This window comes from Myxocyprinus asiaticus, chromosome 39, assembly GCF_019703515.2.
Source record: "Myxocyprinus asiaticus isolate MX2 ecotype Aquarium Trade chromosome 39, UBuf_Myxa_2, whole genome shotgun sequence".
NCBI lineage: Eukaryota > Metazoa > Chordata > Actinopteri > Cypriniformes > Catostomidae > Myxocyprinus > Myxocyprinus asiaticus.
In genome coordinates, this window is record NC_059382.1 from 13,741,821 (window position 1) to 13,763,384 (window position 21,564).

The 21,564-nt window shown below is 43.1% G+C and overlaps 1 protein-coding gene across 7 annotated transcripts in view; it reads right to left on the bottom strand.

Moving 5' to 3' along the window:
* LOC127429786 (rap1 GTPase-activating protein 2-like) overlaps positions 1-21,564 on the bottom strand; it is a 101,226-nt gene that overhangs the window by 18,300 nt on the left and 61,362 nt on the right. For 4 of the 7 annotated variants that reach the window (XM_051678981.1, XM_051678982.1, XM_051678984.1 and 1 more), the window contains 4 exons: positions 13,360-13,444; positions 6,073-6,108; positions 3,413-3,445; positions 2,914-3,141 (listed from right to left, as the gene is read on the bottom strand). In XM_051678981.1, the coding sequence (XP_051534941.1) occupies positions 2,914-3,141; positions 3,413-3,445; positions 6,073-6,108; positions 13,360-13,444 (382 nt within the window). Of the gene's footprint in view, positions 1-2,913; positions 3,142-3,412; positions 3,446-3,818; positions 3,852-6,072; positions 6,109-8,425; positions 8,585-9,294; positions 9,572-13,359; positions 13,445-21,564 lie in introns of those variants that run through there. The other 3 variants (XM_051678983.1, XM_051678985.1, XM_051678986.1) reach the window with 3 other exon arrangements.

Genomic DNA, 21,564 nt, shown 5'->3' on the forward strand with positions numbered 1-21,564 from the left:
TTCCCTCGACTGGTCTGAATAACTCGCAAGGTGCTGCCTGCTATGTAGTAATCGGATTGTGATAGGAAGATCGGATCATTTTACTGACTTGAATCTTTGAGTCTCGTTCAGCAAAATGAACTAATCTTTATTCAAGTCATTTCGTTCATTTGAACAGAATTAAATTAAAATGTTACATTTTCAATAGCCAAATCCCCCCCAACACGTCTACTTACGCAAACTTTGATTATAGTCCCAATAAGGAAAAAATTGATAATGCAGCCAAGGACAAATGATGAGAAACAGAAATGATTAGTTCACCTCTGGACTCTTCTTGTCCGAGTCGTTCATTCTTTTGTCATGTGACAGCCGTATGTGCATAGCGTATATGGCTGTCACGTGACAAAAGAACGAACGACTCGGACCGGATGACTCGAGAGGTAAACTAATAAATTCTGTTTCTTGTGTGAGCAATGCATAGCTTATACGGCTGTCACGTGACCAAAGAACGAACGACTCGGACCAGAAGACTCGAGAGGTGAACTAATCATTTCTGTTTAATGTACAGTGCCTATGCGGTTTTTACATAACAAAGGAACGGAGGTTGCGCAACGCACATGCGCGGCCAACACAAAATGAACGAATCACTCTCTGAGACTACTTGTTCTTCTGAGTCACATAAAAGATTTTTTCAAAATGAATGAATCGTTCATGAACAACCCGTCACTAGTGCTCTGTCTTGTCTTGCCCTCTTTGCTTGGCGACGTTATCACTACGTGAGAAAAGGGACGTGTGGTGTGAGAGCAGTGTCAGTTGCGTGACTCTCATGCTCAATGCGTGAGAGTTGGCAGCCCTGATTATTATTATTATTATTAGCAGTAGTAGCATTACAGTGAATATTACATAACTTTACAGTAGTGATATATTTCTGTCATACTTTTCCCTATAAATTTACGTTTAATTTTGACTGAGCTTTTATTTTGAAGTGTTTCTGTGTTGTTTTGACCAAGAAGCTCTGACGGCAGATTCCCATTCTGGAAAAGCCGGTCGCTACGTGACTCTGATGATTATTAAACCGCAAAGGCCTGCTATTTTATTAAATAAGTACTGTATGTACTCTGTATGTGCCTCACACTACAATGCACTCTGTTTACTGTCTTCTGCTACAAACAGAGCATGCAATGCTCATGACGGTGTTTCCCCTGTATGAGCCTTGGAGGAGCCTTAAAAGGTATGAGCAGCTGGCGTCAGCACAACACTGTCTTCACATATTCACAAGCGCTCACATTTGAATTACATGCAAACTATATATTTATCTCATTAAATAACAGCTTTTGCAGTTAAATAATCTCACTAGGACATAACATGATTTGAACTTGTGAGCTGAATGTTTACATAATGACATTCGTATGTCAGATGGTATCGGTTTTTGGTATCGGAGCATTTTTACGAGTACAGTACATGAACGCAGTATTGGGACATCCCTAGTTAAATTGATAGTTTACCCAAAAATGCTCATGCCATCCCAGATGTGTATGACTTTATTTCTTCTGCAGAACACAAATGAAGATTTTTAGAATAATTTCTCAGCTCTTTTGGTCCATTGTGAATGGGTGCCAAAAATGTTAAGCTCCAAAAAGCACATAATGTCAGCATAAAAGTAATCCATAAGACTCCAGTGGTTAAATCTATATCTTCAGGAGCGATATTATAGGTGTGAGTTAGAAACAAATCAATATTTAAGTCCATTTTTACCATAAAATCTCCTCCCTGCCCAGTAGGTGGCGATATGCACAACGAATGCTAATTACAAAAACAAAAGAAGATGAATGTAAAAGTAAAAGTGGAAAGTGATAGTAAAGAACTTAAATATTCAACTGTTTCTCACCCACACTTATCATATCACTTCAGAAGATACAGATTTAACCACTGGAGTCGTATGGATTACATTTATGCTGCCTTTATGTGCATTTTGGAGCTTCAAAATTTTGGCACCCTTTCACTTGCATTGTATGGACCTACAGAGCTGAAATATTCTTCTAAAAATTTCCGTTTGTGTTCAGCAGAAGAAAGAAAGTCATACACATCTGGGATGGCATGAGGGTGAGTAAATGATTAGAGAATTTTCATTTTTGCATGCATAAAATCAAAGTCACGTGGTGTAACCAACATGCAGGAAGCCATAGCCAGAAAAATAAATAAATAAATAAATACATAAAACAGAGAAGACCCCTTTAGACCCTAAAGACTGTGTGTGTTAAGTTAAAAAACAAAACAAAAAAACATTATTTTGTCTCATCAATATTTGATACTTTTATAAAAAAAAGGCACATTTTTATCAGGACATATGGAATAACCCTGAGAATACTTTTTGATATTCTTGACTTTTTATTTATTTATAATTAAATTGCATACACTCTCATGTATTCAAGGTGTAATGAAAAGTATTTTAATACCTTTTACTAAATGATTACACCACATGACATTTTAAATTAAATATTTAAAATATTAATATTTTAAATAATATGTAATTAAATAGTTTTTTAATAGAAAATGCTATAAATGTTTTGTATAACTTTGGACACAAAGTTCTGTGAATTTGGCACATGTATTAAACTACATTTTTTAAAAGATTTCACATTTTTATCACCTCGGACAACCTTTTTTGACCCATACACTTTTCCTTATACGTACATAAATATTAATTTTAAACTCAAATCTTGATGGACATGTTGTGCGTCAACTACACAGAGCCAGTGACAATAAAGCAGAAAATCAGTGGGTGAGAGAGGGAGAAAGGAATGGGAACATGACATGGACCAGACTCGAACCTACATTTCCCATATGAGCTTAGGCGCAACGTGTCAAAGTCTATGTATTAACCACTACACCATGGCTCAGACACACTGTCAACTTCTACCAGTGAATCCTCACCTTGCCCAGAAAGTGTTTGCGAAAAGCCCGTGAAGTGTTGTTACATTCCAGCCGATATCCAAAGCCACCTCCTCCTCCACCAGGACTCAAACCATCGTCCTCTTCCTCCTCGCAAAAGCTACTGTCTGAGGAGGTGGGTGTTCCGACTGGGGCCTCGGGATCCTCGATCCAGTAGCCACCAAACTGAGGTAAAATTACCTGAGGGTAGGGACCTCCCTTCTCCAGGACCTAGACAGGGAATATGAAGAAATAAGGGGTTTCCCGACACAGCAGCATTTGCTCAACCAATGGCATCTGTTTGGGGCGGGGTTATCTTTTGGTCTGACCAATGGTAGATGGGGGAAGTGTTTGGGAAACGTGTTTGAAAACAGTCATTATTTTTGCAATTACATTTGGCGAAACTAGGGTGCAGAAATTTCACACTTCAGCTTGAATTTTTGATTCTCAATTTGAACTGTTGTGTGTTTGAGATAGATTGTGTAAGTGTCCATGAACTCACATCCTCAATCCGGGGGTAAGGGATATAGTCGTCCTGTTGGAGAGAAAAAGAAGTTGATCATAGGATAACACAGCCAAACAGTACATATCGCAGTCTGTTAATTTCAATGAAAACATCCCAGGAGCAAGATAGAGGAACAGTATCAACAAAACAAAATGAGTGATCAAAACAAGATAATGGCAGCTGTGACAAAAAATGGCAACTGCTTGTTCTCAGCTTGCAATCCTATAATCGCATATGGGATATAAAGCCTTTGTGGGGCTGATTTGGGCTGCATTTGGACAGAAGCTCACAGTGGGTGACACTGAGAAGACCTTCAGAGAAAAGACTCTACGAAAGGTATTACACATACACAATACATGCACTTACAGACAAAACATGCACACATTCTACAGACTAGCCAAACCTTGTATTTTTTAGTCTCCTCAGTTTTGGGAATCTGACGTGATCCAGGAGAGCAGAAGAGTGTGAAAAGAGGAAGGGTGAATGACACAAACTAGACCATTAAACCTTTTTGTGCCCAATGAGCTCCCAGAAACAAGCAGTTCTGTTTACAGACACACTCTGTTCAACTTAAAATGAAAATTTACCCTACTTATTAATACACATTTCTGGTCTTATTTTGAACAATTAATCTGTGCACAGAAGGGGGGTGGGGGAAGGTTCATCAGAATGTAACAACTTGCTCTACTTCTGAAACTACTTTCCTTTTGGGTCAACAAGCCCCATTTTTCAACCCTCACCTTCACCAAGCTGTCATATTATAATAATTTTTCACAATTCAACCAAGTTAAATGGATTACGAACTGCATTTCACATTGACAAGACTCGTCTCTAGGATAAACAATATTGATTAGAAAATAATGACAATAACTGTAGTAACTATGTTTTTTTTAAACTATGTTTACCATTAAAAATTGTTTCGACCTGATCCAATATTATTCTAGAATAATCTGTTGCTTTAGAGATAAACAAAATGGCAATATCTTGTTCAGTGGGAGACATGTTTGTTTCTTAGCTGTGATAAACCTAACACCCTCATCTTTGATTAAGAACAACACAAGTGCATTTGATCTATTGAAGAGAGACATCAGGCTTTCAGTCAAGCCTTTGGATCGATTTGTCACTCATACAGAAGACAGGACAAGAAGACCAAGGGCTTTAATACCACCCGACTGTGATACCACGCTCCTACCATAACACAGTACTGATCAGCTTTAGCTACCTGCTGCTCATCATCTACACAGACTCGCAAATATATACACGACAAGAACATAATCACGCTTGTGTAATACAAGATATGAGTGTGTCCTCTTTCATACCCAGTCCCCCTAGCCCTCTCTCCTTGTGGGAATCCAACAAAATTCACACCCACAGACTGACCACAGAGAAAAGTGCCGGCTCAATCCATGAGTTTTAAAATGAATTGAAATGTCTTATTATTCATTCAGAGTAAGTGAGGACTGGATGTCTGCTGGAGCGAGAACACTTAGCCAGTACTCAAAAAAAAAAAAAAAAAAGAAAATTCTGTGATTATTATACTGTATTACTATAGTACTATACAGTAAAATACTCTCCAGTTTAAGTGCAGAGTTAATGCAGAAATACTGTTATAAAAAAATAATAATAATTTAAAGAACGACATGAGCTTATAATTAAAGAAACAGTTCACCCAAAAATACAAATTCTGTCATAATTTAGTCACCCCCATGTTGTTTCAAACCTGTAGTACTTACTTTTTATGTGGAACACAAGATGCTTTAATTAATATTTCGGTCTGTCTTTCCATATAATAGCAGTGGATATTGTTTCACTTTAAAGCTTAAAAAAAAAACAAAAGTCAAATGAAAGTAGTCCATGCAACTCATGCATAATTTTCTAAGTCTTCTGAAGGCATAAGATAGGTTTTGTTGAGAAATAACCTGAAATGTGAGCAACCAATCTTCCCAATAGCACACATGAATGCACAATTAATGTCAAGATTTTCACTGAAAACTGACTTAAATTTTGGGTTGTTTCTCTCCAAAACTTATTATAACTTTTGCCATCAGATGACTTGGAACGTGACAAACAAGTCATGTACTTTTATGATCCTTTTGGGTCCTTTTTTAAGCTTTAAAATGAGGCACTACCTACTGCTATATACTTGTATTGAAAAGACACACTGCAGTTTTATTAAAACATTTTCTTATGAGTTCCATTTAAAAAAGATAGTCAAATGAGTTTGGAAGAACATGGGTGAGTAAATTGTAAATTATGCTAACAAATTTTGGGGGATGAACTATGACTTTAAGAGTGAAAGTGCAATATTCCTTTTATACAACAGTTTTATTAACCAGTTATTATTGAGTATTATTAAGTAAAACTTACATTTTAGACACAATATGGACAGTTATTTTGTTTATTTCTTGTTCCGCCAATGAAAATTTTTCAAAAGAAGCCAAAGTAGGATCAACCGCTGCATATGGCCAAGCAACACACAGCTGTCAGCTAATGAACACTGAAAAGCAGAGTGATACAAATAGTAATGCGCCCAGTGCTGTTGCATGAAATATCAGCACTCTTGGAATGCCTTTTGTCCAATCTAATTAGAAAACCTCAATTAACTGTTGTCAAATGTAATCTACTGTGACTAGGTGTAAAACAGGGAGAAGTCTTACCTGCATCCTTTCCAGCATGTCGAAGAACTCTGCCGACTAGAAAAAGAAACAGAAAACTGAGATGATTAACTATTCTAACCTAACCCTAACCCTATTCTAAATACACATGGCTTGGAATAATATTTACATCAAACCAATTTCCTCTTTTTACTTTTTGGATTTTCAATTCTTATCATAATCTGTTATGAAATTGTAGAATCAAGCAAGTAGGTTTGAACACATTGACTCTTTATTATTACCATTATTCCACATATTTGAATAACAGGTAAGTTATCAAAAGTATTTAATGAACACATAGAACAGGGACCAAAATAAACAAATCAAAACTATTTTATAATTTTATCTTCTTCAATGTAGCCACCCTTTGTCTAGATTACAGCTCTGCAAACTCTGGGCATTCTTTTCAATTTCATGAGGTGCCACCATTTGTTGGCTTTATCTTAACTTTTCACTCCAACTCATCTATTTAAAACATTAAATTAAAATGACATAAATACATAGGAACAATTTATATTTGTCTACAAAACTAATTTCATGCACTGAAGCATAAGCCTTTAGATCAAAAGTTACTTAAGATTAAGTGAAATATAAATTCAGTCAAGTGTGTCCAAATTTTTCACTGGTAGTGTATAACCCTTTGATATTAGTCCTCATATGAGAGACTTCTGTGAAGGATTTAAAGGTACTGAATGGGTTTACAGCTGCATTCAAGCTACACAAAGAGAGAAGGAAACCCTTTCAACCGTATGCAACCTTATTTTTAAACATAAACCAGTCCAATTCACACAGCCTTGAGGCTACAGATCTCTCATTTTCTACTTCTCCCTGATCGTATCTAATACCAAGTAAACAACTACACAAGAAGTTGAGTGCTTTGTAATTAATATGGGTGATTAAATAATGTGATTTGAGTTGAGGTATATGCAAGACCAATAATGCAACATGCTCACTGCATGTTCAATGATGTTTAATTACTCTTTCTCTGAGCAGATTTATCAAACCACAATAACTTCCTCATCCTAAATCAAACTCAATGCACCATTACAGTTGCTTTTAATTTATGGTCTGTGCAACCATAAGGGCTTAAATATTAGTGATTTAGGCAGTGCAAAAGAGACTTTAGAGCATAAATTTGACTCTCAACAACCCTCAACTATTCTTGATCAACTTGCACAATACTTCAGCAAAATCCAGAATCTAGAAAATACATATGTTGTTTTACATCTGCAGGGATCGCTGCAAGAATCTTAGAAATCTTATAATCTTTTACAAAAAAATCTAATTTTGTTCAAACCAGTCCCCCTTGAACAAAGCAAATGCAGATCAGTTAATGTTTAACTTGCCATAGATCCAAGGGCAAATCAGCTTCACTAAGTCAACAGAATTGAGCCCAGGAGCGACGCATTTGCCCAAATAACCTTGAGGAATTGAGACCACAACATCAATAAGACACAAGCACGTGAAGGCAACTCCTTAACGCTGAAGAAGAACGTGCAGTCAAAAAGGGAAGAAAGCAGACAACAGCTGTGTATAATTTTGGATTGGTTTTGAAAGTTTTGCAATGCAGAGACCTTCTGACCTTTTTGATTACAAAGTATACTGTATAAAAGAGTTTCCCTATCTGTGACTCACTCGACGTTGTGTCAATGTAGTGACACTAGGGGTCACTCTTGTGAGCCCCAAACACCTCTGCTTTTTAAAAAAAATGCCAATGAGAATTGGCGAGTGGAATTTGCATGCCACTCCCCCGGACATACGGGTATAAAAGGAGCTGGTATGCAACCACTCATTCAGGTTTTGTGCTGAGGAGCCGAGACCAGGTCCCAGCCATTTCAGCGGGTAGTTCAGCGTGTTAGCAAGAGGGACACAATGTCTCGTTCCCTCCATCAGGGAACGGAGGTTACGAAAGTAACCAGGAAGTTTTTTTTTTGGTTCCACAACCAAGCAAAACTCTGAGTCAGCAGTCAGCACAACATGATCATTCAGACTTCCAAATGTTAATGTACTCTCAAATCGACCCAACTCTGCTGAATTATTGACAAGTGGTATACCCATTCAGATATTTTTGCATCAGTTCAATCTTGTTCACCTTTTCCTGCGGCACTACTGAATGCAGATTGCACGAATAATCTCTGAGACACAGGTTCTGGTCCCATGGAAACCAGGAAGTAATCATGAATTTAAGTTCAAGTAAAGAATGGTGATTCAGAGGTTGAATTTTCATTCTAAAATTACATTTTTACTCCACTGATGGTTAGCTTTAGGGTTGAGGTTTGGTTTGGGGAGTAGGGTTGATAACATATGCTTTCCTGTTGAATGTATTATATCATTTACAACTAAAAATACAACTCACTTTTGGTGCCATCCTGTGGACATTTCACCTCAATAACACTTCCAGCTTCATCCACTGGGGGCAGTGGTTAAAATTTTGGTCAGCACAATTTCAGCAGCCAAACTTTTGACCTCCTGTTGCCGAATTCACAGTGTGATCAGTCTGACCAGCATCCTAAAGCTGTCGGTGTGAGAACGTCAAATTAAATGAAAACTATTGTGTAACTTTAAATAACTTCAGGTAACATTGTATTGTATTATGTCACTATAGTGTCATAGAAAGCATATCCAGAGACAGTGCTTATCTACAACAAAAACCTGGTTGTTTAACTTTTGTTCCAGCTACGATTATCAGCTCTAAAACTCTTTCTTTGAGGCTTCACCCACATTACAATGGAGTACAAAAAAAAACATCATCCAACTATTCTGTGGCTGACACAAAAAGCCCTTGAAATTTTACAGACACCATTAAACCTGGTTTACAATGCATCAAAGTGCTTAAAATAGAAATGTTTATATCGTTTACATGGTGAAGTTTTCTGACATTGCAGTTATAGCTTTGGATACACAAACAGAGGCAGTGGGGTAGTAAAATGTGCTTAAATATTAGATAATTACAGTACCTGAGACATTATGAACTCCTGTTATGTGGACAGAACGTTACTATGCCTGTCCGGATTAGTAAGTCTGGCAGTGTAACACTCTGACACACTGGCCAGAAAATGAATGAACTGAGACACTACCAAAACAAGCAGCACAACTAACAAACACACACACACATGCACACACATGTCATCTATACTCATCCCTTAATAAACAAACACAGACTCTTATACATCTCACACTCTGCTTCTCCTTCTCATATGGTGAGGTGTATGGATGATAACGTACCTCTTTCTCCTTTGAATAGCAATGTTCCTGTATGCAAACACTTTCAGACACCTAAATCAGGTAGAGAACGGCTAAATCCACTTGGCAGTGTGCTGCTATCTATACACACTGAAACTGGTCCTACCAGTGCGTCTATGTTAAATGAGTTAGAAAATTCTCATGTGAAACTCCTTTTTTTTTTTTCTCCTATTCTTTCTCGTGAATCAGTCTTTGGTAGTTCTGCTTTGTATTTGACTAACAGCTGTTCTAGACACAGTGTACGAGACCTTATCATGTCCACACACTCGCTGTACTGCCTTTCCTCTTTTCTTATTCAGACTCAGGGTTTACATTGGGAGTGGCCAACAACTGCAAGAACAAGACATAAATATCTATCTTGAAAAGACACAGGCACAGGCACAGGCACACACACACACACACACACACACACAGATTAATATGTACTTACTAAGTGTACAGTGTTGACAACCAAAATACAGGTGTCTTTGCACATAATGTGCATGTGTGTGAGTGTTTTGAGTTGGTGTATGTGTATGTGTGAACAGTGAGCTCCAATGAGTTTAGCAAACATTTCTCAGCATTGTGTGGTGTGACTCAGTGGTTTAAGGACAGGCTTAGTAACCTGCAATTGTTACCTTAAAGAGCTATTTCTACCTGATCTAACCCTTAAAAATTAGTTTTGTTGATGTAACCTAATATAGTCAGGTTGATGTACTGATGTTAAATGATGTTTTTGACTTCAGTTAAACCGGTCAATTTGGATGTTACCACATGAAGCATATTTTTAGCAAAAAAAAAAAACAAAAACAGAAAACAAACATAAACAAATGTGAGTGGTGCTTGCAAACTTCATAACCAAAATGCTATGATGTTGTCAGGGCATTGCTATCCAGAAGCTAAAAACAAACCTTAGCATAAATAAAAATGGTTCAAATTGCAACAGGCTGTCAAAAGAGAGGGAAAGCTATTATTTGACAGATAATAAAATATTAAAATCACTGTATTTAGGGGATAGTTCACCTAAAAATGAATATTCTCTCATCATTTACTCACACTCCCATCCCAGATGTGTATGATTTTCTTTCTTCTGCAGAACATAAATAAAAATTTTTAGAAGAATATCCCAGCTCTGTAGGTTCATAAAATGCAAGTGAACGGTGGCCAGAACTTTAAATCTCCAAAAATCACATAAAGTCAATATAAAAGTAATCCATAAGACTCCAGTGGTTAAATCCATGTCTTCTGAAGTAATATGATAGGTGTGGGAGAGAAACAGATCAGTATTTAAGTCATAAATCTTTTACTATAAATCTCCACTTTCACTTCCACATTCTTCTTTTGCTTTTTGGTGCGTATCACCACCTACTGGTCAGGGCTGATCAAAGGTGGAGATTTACAGAAAAAAAGGAAGAGGAAAGAAGAGATTTAGTAAAAAATGACTTAAGTTTTTTTTAGGTTTCTCACCCATACCTATCATATTGCTTCTAAAGACATGGATTTAACCACTGGAGTCTTATGGATTACTTTAATGATGACTTCATGTGATTTTTCAAATTTCTGGCCACCATTCACTTGCAGTGTATGGACCAACAGTGCTGAGATACGAATTTTTCTAAAAATCTTTGTTTGTGTTCTGCAGAAGAAAGTAAGTCATACACATCTGGGATGGCATAGGGTGAGTAAATGAGGAGAGAATTTTCATTTTTGTGTGAAATATCCCTTTAAATAAAGAAGACTGGAATCATAATCAAACAATAATTTGTCATTCTAATTTGAAGAGCAGTTAGTAAGGTCAAAGACTGTTTTGCCCAAGATGGACCACTTGGATTAAAATGAATGGGATAAATTCGAACGCCCAATATGGCAGAAGTAGAAAAGGTAGTCTCGCCTTACAGGTAAAAGAGCCAATTACCTTTTAGATACAGACAACACTTTTCAGTCAATTCGAGAACATGCATGCAAGTTAGCTGGACCAGCCTGAAAAACCAGCCTGTTTTTTTTTTTTGTTTTTTTTGTGTGTGTGATCTGAGCTAAAGAAGCACAATTTATTATACACATTGTTGTCAGACTTTAATGATGATTTAAAATATGTTCTTTGATCGTAATCTTGACCAACAGTTTTAGTGATTTCTGTCTTTCCCCATACAAGTAGACAGGAGCTGTACTTTTATGCCGCTTGTATCAATAGAAAAATACTGCCTGGGGACATTCCAAAGATGAACATTCTAAAGATCCACTGCAGAGTGGACTGACTTGCCTTGAAAGTGCCTTTGGTTAGGTGCTCTGATTTTACCTATAAATTTAAATATAAAGTCCAACAGCAGATAATAATTAAGTTATAATAATTAATGAAGTGCCTGACAAAGACTTTAATAAATCTGAAGCATGATTTTCAATGAGTGGTGTGCTTTAGACATCTAATCAGTCTGTTTGAAAATGATCTTCGTAATTACACCATTGGCTAAGATGAACATGGCCTCAGAGTTTGACCTCATGTCCTCTCATCTTAACATCAAACCTAACACCTTCACCTTTCCAGCTCCCTTACTCCATAAACACTAACCTCTACCTCTCTCCTTCTATGATATTCACTGCATCTCATTTCAAGGTGACACCAACTGTGCTCCATTCACACAACACAATACATCTCTGAACTCCACTTTTAAACAAGACAGAAAATCTTTCAGCCCTCTGGAGGCTGTTGAAAATAAAAAATAGATGGAGATACTGTGTGAACTCAATGGGACCTTAATGCTCTGAGAAAATAGATTTTTCAGACCAAGTGAATTAGAATAGGCTACACTTATAGAGGTAACCTTGAGATGAGCTTTACCTCAGACAAAGAGCACATACCTTCATAGACAGTATACATATCCTTACCATATGCTTTTCTTAAGCACATACTGTAAATGTGTATGTCTGCATCAGACAGATTATGTACACTGGCGGCCATTTCGGAAGCAAAGTGGTACTTTAATTCACCAAAGTGGCATTCAACTGATCATAAAGTAAGTCAAAAATGGCAAAAAAGAAACAGCTTTCTCTAGAAACTCATCAGTCAATCATTGTTTTGAGGAATGAAGGTTATACAATGCTTGAAATTGCCAAACAAACTGAAGATTTCATACAAAGGTGTACACTACAGTCTTCAAAGACAAAGGACAACTGGCTCTAACAAGGACAGAAAGAGATGTGGAAGGCCAGATGTACAACTAAACAAGAGGATAAGTACATCAGAGTCTCTAGTTTGAGAAATAGATGCCTCACGTGTCCTTAGCTGACAGTTTAAATTGAATTCTACCTGCTCAACACCAGTTTCATGTACAACAGTATAGACAAGACTCAGGGGTGCAGGCCTTATGGGAAGAATTGCAAAGAAAAGACACTTTTAAAACAGAACAACAAAAAGAAAAGTTTAGAGTAAGCAAAGAAACACAGACATTGGCATCCGATAATTGGAAAAGAGTGTTATGATCTTAACCCCATTGAGCATTTGTGGGATCAGCTAGACTGTAAGGTGTGTGAGAAGTGCCCAACAAGACAGCCACATCTATGGCAAGTGCTACAGGAAGCGTGGGGTGAAATGACACCTGAGTATCTGGACAAACTGACAGCTGGAATGCCAATGATCTGCAAAGCTGTCACTGCTGCATGTGGAGGATTTTTTGATGAGATCTCTTTGAAGTAGTTTAAGAAGTTCTGATTTTTTTTATTTTTTTCAAACTGTAATAGTAATTTTTCACGTTATTAATGTCCTGACTATACATTGTGTTCAGCTGAATGCCACTTTGGTGAATAAAAGTACCAATTTATTTCCATAAGAGTAAAATCTGTACATTATTCCAAACTTTTGGCCGCCAGTGTAAGAGCACTTTGCTTCTTTATTATATGACATGCTACAAAGAGCATTCTCACTCTCTAATGTTGTCATCACTGGAGGTTAAATGAGTGCAAAGATGTGTCTACAAGACAAATTAAACAGATTTCCTTTAATAGCAGGTATTAGACCAGTGTTTGTGTGTATTTGTATGTGTATGTGTTTGAATGCGTGACCACAACACTCACCTTCATGGTGGGTGGTGCAGTTCGGGGTGGTGAGGGTGGACATTCTCCCAGAGGCACACTGGAGATGGTCAGCAACTCCTGTTTCCTGCAGCACACACAAATACTCACACAGTCAGTCTCACAGATCAGCACACTTCGTAGTACATTATAAAAAGTGGTAACATCAGGGTTTCCAACTATCCTGTATTAGCCGGGATGCCCCAATTCTGGCCGAAATGTTGTCCCATATTTACAGAGCAAAATGCTCAAGGGAGTATTCAACTAAACTAATTTAAGGGGTTAAATCAAGTATAAATAGATCCTTATGTTAATAATTGGAGGCTACCACTTTTATAGTGTAGAGCAGTGGTTTACAATGGCGTTTGAAACCCAAAAATGGGCCACAGGTCTGTTCTAAGGATAAAATACATAGGCTTATCAACTTTTAAAAGAGGAGAAAACGCTTCCTATATCTTTTGTTGAGGCTGTGCATCCAATCAAACTCGACAAAAAAAAATGAATCTGTCATTGGTAGAAGCAAGCCAAATAAGGCATATGCCAACATGGACAAGTTGCTTGACATGCCCTCATCCTCGAAACTGTGAACAAAACTATGCAAAGTAAAGGAAAATACGACCTAGACTACATGAAATAGTACACTTGCAATGAAGATAAACATGGTATGTTCCAACCATGATGATTGCGTTATTGGCTGCAGAGAGTGTAAAAGCATAGAACTTTGTGCAATAAACAATTTTGTTACTGGGTCGGATCGCCGCTTTATGTCCAATGTAAAATCTGGATCCTCAAACAAAACCAGCTGAGAACCACTGTAGCAGAATACCAAAATATGGTGTAGTTTTGCACTAAAACAGAAAACTGGCCCTCAGATGTAGACGTTCCCACACATACACACAAACTGTGTGAGGGTCATTGCAGTACCCTTGACAGATTCTCCTGAATAGAACATGGTTTGCCTCCAGAGACTCAGGTGAAAAAACAAAAACAACAATTCTCTATGTCTGCTTGTAGACCTCGGTATGTGCACAGAGACATAACATGAACACAAGAGCAACAGAAAAGAGGTATAAGAAGGGGGATGAGGCGTATGAAAAGAAGCTAAGGCTCCAAGTAAGAACATGCATAGGTAAAGACAAATGAGAAATGGGCTACTTGGAATCAGGAGGTTAAAATTAGTCAGGGCAGACCAACGTCATGGTTACTGGTGTAACCTCCGTTCCCTGATGGAGGGAACGAGACGTTGGTGTCGATGTAGTGACACTAGGGGTCACTCTTGGGAGCCCGAGACACCTCTGGTCTTTGATAAAAGGCCAATGAAAATTGGCGAGTGGTATTTGCATGCCACTCCCCCGAACATACGGGTATAAAAGGAGCTGGTATGCAACCACTCATTCAGGTTTTACGCTGAGGAGCCGATATAAGGTCCGGCCATTTCAGCGGGTAGTTCAGTGTTGTGGCAGGAGGGACCAACGTATCGTTCCCTCCATCAGGGAACGGAGGTTACACCAGTAAGCATGACGTTCCCTGTCTGTCACTCACTCGACGTTGGTGTCGATGTAGTGACACTAGGGGTCCCTATACAAAACGCCACAAGGCTGAACTGTGTTACGTGAACTGGCGGTGTGTGGTGGGCAGACTTGCTGTGTGCCTCATAGTCAGCACACCAGGTCGACACGTAACCTCCCCCAACAAGTGTTATAAGTGTCGAACGGCCCTTTTTGGGGACAAGTTGACTACCCAGAGATAGAGACAGGCTTAACCCTGTCATGGCCTCTTTCCCCTTCTCTTTTTCCACTCCCTAAAAAAGAAGGGGGATTATCCGACTGGGCCGCCAGGTCTAGTCGGGGGGTGTCCCTCCCAAGGGGAGGACACCGCGGAGACCACACCTCGCCCCAAGAGAGGGGGGGATATTTAAGTGGAAGAATACATCACATGGTCTTTCCAACCATGTGGAGAGCCTTCAAGGTAGATCCTGCCCAATGGGGGAGGAGTTACTACAACATGGAGACTGGGGCAGAGGGGCTCTGCCCAAGGAAGACGCAGTTTGCCAGCAGGGAAATGAATTAGCGGAAGATATAGATCGCATGGGGTTAGCCTTACAGGGAACCGCCACATGCGGAGCACCTACCCCAGAACCGGGCTCTTAGTTAGCGCATGTACTGGGCCAGCAGCGAGTCTCTCCAAAAACTCGACTGCCACAGGGCTCGGAGGAAGTCAACCAGGGAACAACTTTTGTGAACACTACTGGGAATTAACAGCGCACGTCTTCAGCTCAAAAGGAGGTGGAAGGCGCTATGTGCAAGCGATACACCCAGCCGGCTATCCCGGGCTTATCCGCTTGTGTTGCGTGCCACTACCTGGGACAAAACCGGTTCCACCCGGAGGTTATAGAACCTTGCACAGGTGTTGGGTGTTGCCCAGCCTTTTGCTCTGCAAATGTCTGTTAGAGAGGCACCCCTGGCCAGGGCTCAGGGAGCCGCTACACCCCTACTGGGGGCAGCATGTTTTGGGGAAGATATGCCATAGTTATGGCATCAATGAGCCACTGGGCAATCCTCTGCTTGGAGACAGCGCTTCCTTTCCGCTGTGCACCAAAGCAGACAAAGAGCTGCTCAGAGACTCTAAAGCTCTGTGTGCGATCCAAATAGATGCGTAAAGCGCGCACCGGACACAGCAACGACAGGGCTGGGTCTGCCTCCTCCTGGGGCAGCGCTTGCAGGTTCACCACCTGGTCCCTAAAAGGAGTGGTGGGAACCTTGGGCACATAGCCCGGTCGGGGTCTCAGGATCACGTGAGAATAGCCCGGACCGAACTCCAGGCACGTTTCGCTGACAGAGAACGCTTGCAGGTCACCTACCCTCTTGATGGAAGTGAGCGCAGTGCAAAGCTCAAAGGGGGCTCTCTGTAGACCCTGAAAAACTACAGAGGTCCGATGAGGGAACGAGGTGCGGCCTGGAGGGATTCAGCCTCCTGGCACCTCTTAGGAACCTGCTGATCATGAAGTGCTTCCCTAAGGACTTACCGTCGACTGCGTCGTGGTGTGCTGGTATGGCAGCAACGTACACCTTCAAGGTGGAAGGGGACAGCCTCCCTTCCAACCTCTCTTGCAGGAAGGAAGGCACTGATCTGACTGCGCATCTCTGGGGGTTTTCCCGACAGGAAGAACACCACTTAGCGAACAGACGGCACTTAAAGGCATACAGGCGCCTCGTAGAGGGAGCCCTAGCCTGAGTGAATGTGTCTACCATCGCAGGTGGGAGACAGCTTAGGTCTTCCGCGTCCTGTCCAGGGGGCAGACATGGAGATTCCAGAGGTCTGGGCGCAGGTACTGGATGGTGCCCCTTCCCTAAGAAAGAAGGTCCTTCCTCAGGGGAATTTGCCCGGGGGGAGCTGTCGCGAGGAGCGTGAGGTCCGAGCACTACATCTGGGCGGGCCAGTAGGGTGCTTACCAGGACGACATTCTCTTCGTCCTCCCTGACCTTGCACAGGGTCTGTGCAAGCAGGCTCACTGGGGGAAAACGCATATTTGCAAATGCCAGGGGACCAGCTGTGTGCCAGTGCGTCTATGCCGAGGAAGGCCTCGGTCAGGGCGTACCAGAGCGGGCAGTGGGGAGGATTCTTGGGAGGCGAACAGGTGCACCTGTGCCTGTCGAATCGACTCCAAATCAGCTGGACCACCTGAAGGTGTAGTCTCCACTCTCCCTTGAGGATAACCTGTTGTGACGGCGCGTCCACCGAAGTGTTGAGGTTGCCCGGGATGTGAGTGGCTTGCAGCGACTTGAGGTGCTGCTGACTCCGTTGGAGGAGACGGCGGGCGAGTTGTGACATACAGCGGGAGCGCAGACCGCCTTGGCGGTTGACATATGCTACCGCTGCTGTGCTGTCTGTCCGAACTAGCACGTGCTTGCCCTGGATCAACGGCCGGAACCTCCGCAGAGCGAGCAGAATTGCCAGTAACTCGAGGCAGTTGATGTGCCAACACAGCCGCAGACCCGTCCAGAGGCCGGCGGCTGCGTGCCCGTTGCAAACAGTGCCCCAGCCCATTTTGGAGGCGTCTGTCGTGACCACGACGCACCTGGAGACCAGTTCTAGGGGAACACCTGCTCGTAGAAACGAGAGGTTGGTCCAAGGGCTGAAAAGACGGTGACAGACCGACGTAATGGCCACGCGGTGTGTCCCATGGTGCCATGCCCGTCTCGGGACTCGAGTCTGGAGCCAGTGCTGAAGCGGCCTCATATGCATCAACCCGAGTGGGGTGGCCACCGCCGAGGATGCCATATGCCCCAGGAGCCTCTGAAAAAGTTTCAGTGAAACCGTTGTTTTCTGTTTGAACACCTTCAAACAGGCCAGCACCGACTGGGCACGCTCGTTCGTAAGGTGTGCCGTAAAGGAGTCCAACTCCAAACCGAGAAAAGAGATGCTCTGAACCGGGAGGAGCTTGCTCTTTTCCCAGTTGACCCGAAGCCCTAGTCGGCTGAGGTGTGAGAGCACCAGGTCCCTGTGTGCGAATAACACGTCTCGAGAGTGAGCTAAGATTAGCCAGTCGTAAAGATAGTTGAGAATGTGAATGCCCACCTCCCTTAACGGGGCAAGGGCAGCCTCTGCGATCTTCGTAAAGATGCGAGGAGACAGGGACAGGCCGAAAGGGAGGACTTTGTACTGATACACCTGACCCTCGAACGCGAACCGCAGGAAGGGTCTGTGTCGAGGAAGGATCGAGACATGAAAGTACGCATCCTTCGGGTCTACCGCCACGAACCAATCTTGATGCCGGACGCTCGCTAGAATGCGTCTTTGCGTCAGCATCTTGAACGGGAGTCTGTGTAAAGCCCAGTTCAGTACTCGCAGGTCCAAGATTGGCCGCAACCCACCGCCTTTTTTCAGTACAATGAAGTAGGGGCTGTAAAACCCTTTCTTCATCTCGGCTGGAGGGACAGGTTCTATCGCGTCCTTCCGTAGGAGGGTAGCGATCTCCGCGCAAGGTAGCAGCGTTTTCGTCTTTCACCAAGGTGAAGTGGACACCGCTGAACCTGGGCGGATGCCCGGCGAAGTGAATCGTGCAGCCGAGTCGGACGGTCCGGACCAGCCCTCGTGACGGACTGGAAGGCGCAAGCCATGCGTCCAAGTTCTGCGCAAGGGGGACCAAAGGGACAACATCATCGGATGTACCGGCAGGTGGGGCCTCGCGGCGGGGCGGAGCTCGAGGTGCCACACCACGTCGTGGCCGTGCTGAGTCCGAGGACATCGAAGCACTTACCTGGCTCCTTGTGTCCACCCCCGGAACAGCCTGGGACAGGGGAGGAAGAGGCCTGTCCTCGTGACCCGTGGAGACTGTCACATCAGGGGCGGCTTTGTGCCACAGCTGGGCGCTCAGGGCGGGAGACCGCCGCTGGAGCGCCAACCTGCCAAATGGAGTGGTGGACGGTGGTCGTGATGCCAGCCGTACACACCGGATACGTGACCTAGGGAACAAGGAAACCACTCTTGCTGAGCTCTTGGGTACTGCAGCCACTTGGGCATGCAGCGCAATTAAATGCAAAAGGTAACAAAAAGATGAAGATCTGCTTACCAGCTCCAGAGCAGCGGGTTTCGTTGTCCCTGGGTCGCCCGTCTCAAGGGCGCTTTGAAGCCTTTCACGGGTTCTGGGCGGCTGCGAGACGGGTGGTGTCTGCTTCCTACGGTGGGCTCCACGCCGGGGCCAGGCCGAAGGGGCGGTCACCGCAGGGGGATGCCCTTGGCGATGAGTAGATGGGGTGCGGGATCTTGAGCCGCACCGGGGCAAGATATGCCGGCTAGCATCCATCTACTGCTCTACCATCGAGAACTGCTGGGCAAAGTCCTCGACGGTGTCACCGAATAGGCCCGCCTGGGAAATGGGGGCAGCAAGGAATCATGTCTTGTCGGCCTCACCCATCTCGACCATGTTGAGCCAAAGGTGGCGCTCCTGGAGCCCTAGTGTGGCCATCGTCTGCCCGAGAGACCGCGCCGTGACCTCCGTCGCTCGGAAAGTGAGGTCGGTTGCCGAGCGCAGTTCCTGCATCAATCCCGGGGCGGAACTACCCTTGTGCAGTTCCTTTAGCGCCTTGGCGGACTTGCAGGAGAGCCATGGCGTGCAGGGCGGAGGCAGCTTGTCCAGCGGCACCGTAGGCCTTGGCCGTCAGAGACGACGTAAACCTACAGGCCTTGGACGGGGGCTTTGGGCACCCGCGCCAGGTGGCGGCGCTCTGCGGGCATAGGTGCACCGTGAGCGCCTTTATCCACCGGGGGATTGCCGAATAACCCTTGGCCGCCCCACCATTGAGAGTAGTGAGAGCGGGGAAACTGAAAAGCAGTAAAAAGTGCCTCCCGCGACCTTGTCAGCTCTTCATGCACTTCTGGGAAGAAAGGAACGGGGCGGGGCATGGCTCTGAGTGGCGGCGCGAGCCCAGGAACCAATCACCGAGCCGCGAGGGTTCAGGGAAGAGCGGTGAAATCCACTCTAACCGACACTCGCGGCTGCCCGGGAAAGCATGTCGTCATCTCCGCGTCAGCCTGTGACTGGGCGATCGACCCCGAAGGGAGGAGCCTAGCTGAGGCTTCCGACTGGACCAGCCCGCTCTCCGATGCTGCGCTAAGAGCTCATCACTTTCGCAAGCTCCGAATAAGAGGTCGAACTCGCCGTGAGACGAGCCGGTGGACTCATCCGGAAGCCCGATCGGGGCAGACGAGCGTGCTGGGGAATGGGAGGTCCGCGGGGGGATACCCGGCGGAGGCGGTCCCATTGGGGTCCCCAAATCGATAAAAGGACCGAGGCAGGAGCCTCTGGGGTGGCTTGCTTTCTTACGAAGGCGAGCCGCAACCGCAACGTTGCCATGGACATATTCTCGCAATGAGAACATGACCATCCACGAACGCTGTCTCCGCGTGAGCAGTGCCCAGACACGAAAGACAGTGATCGTGACTGTTAGAAGGTGAGAGATAACGAGCACAACCAGGAATAACACACAATCGGAAAAGCATCTTTAAAAAGACGTTCCGTGTGTGCGCTCTTTTAGAGAAATATGTACTCTTTTAGAGGGGAAAAATGCTCTTTCAGAAAATATACTCTCTAGTTTTTCTGCCGAAGCGCCCAGGGGCATTCACTGCAGTGCACCAGTGCAGAGGAGGGAGAAGCCGCTGAAATGCGCTGTCAGATCCAGCAGAGATGAATGAACAGTACTGTTCAGCTCAGTGAGCATGACCGTTCGGCTCCGAAGAGAAAATCTGAATGAGTGGTTACACACCAGCTCCTTTTATACCCGCATGTTCGGGGGAGTGGCATGCAAATACCACTCGCCAATTTTCATTGGCCTTTTATCAAAGACCAGAGGTGTCTCGGGCTCCCAAGAGTGACCCCTAGTGTCACTACCTCGACACCAACGTCGAGTGAGTGACAGATAGGGAACTCTGGTTGTCTGGAAACATGGCTTCCCACTGATGGTCTGGACTCAAGTGTGGGTCCATTAAAATCTTCCCTTACATTACACCTCAGAGGGTCATTAAACTCCACAAACATTTGAGAGCGCTTAAGGGTATATATGTTTATATGGGACTTTGATGCGAGCCAAAGTTTAAAAAGTAAAATGATTAATTTATGCATAAATCCAATTAAATACAATGGTTCAAATACTTTTCTCCTGCAACTGTAAATAATATTTAAAATTAGATATAGTCTGATTTCTGAGCTATATAAATGAAACATTCAGTAAAGCAGTGACACAGCAAATTCACTGTATCATTCTCTAGAGGGTGTTTGCATCTACTACAGCAGTAGTCAGGGGCAGATGACTTACAGTATACTGTACATTACTAAATTAATCATATTACGTGAGAAGGGCACATACAATGTCACTAGCAATGCCAAGGTAATGGATTCAATTCCCAGAGAACACACAATCTAATACAGTAGACTACTTTGCAAAATGTATACCTTAAATGCGCTGTAAGTCGCTTATGATACAAGTGTCATCCAAATGCAAAACTTTTTGTGTTTTGATGGTGTGTGTATTCTTTTTTTCCTTCTGTAATATGTCCAGTGCACAGAAGCAGTTCACTTAGAGTCCAAACGCCAAGTACACATGTGTGAGTGTGTTAGAGTATCTGGCTGCCAGTCTTTCCATTCTTAAAGGGAAACACTGAGTAAACATATGCCTCATCTAATAAAGTCTGAAGCTGCTTGAGAGAACA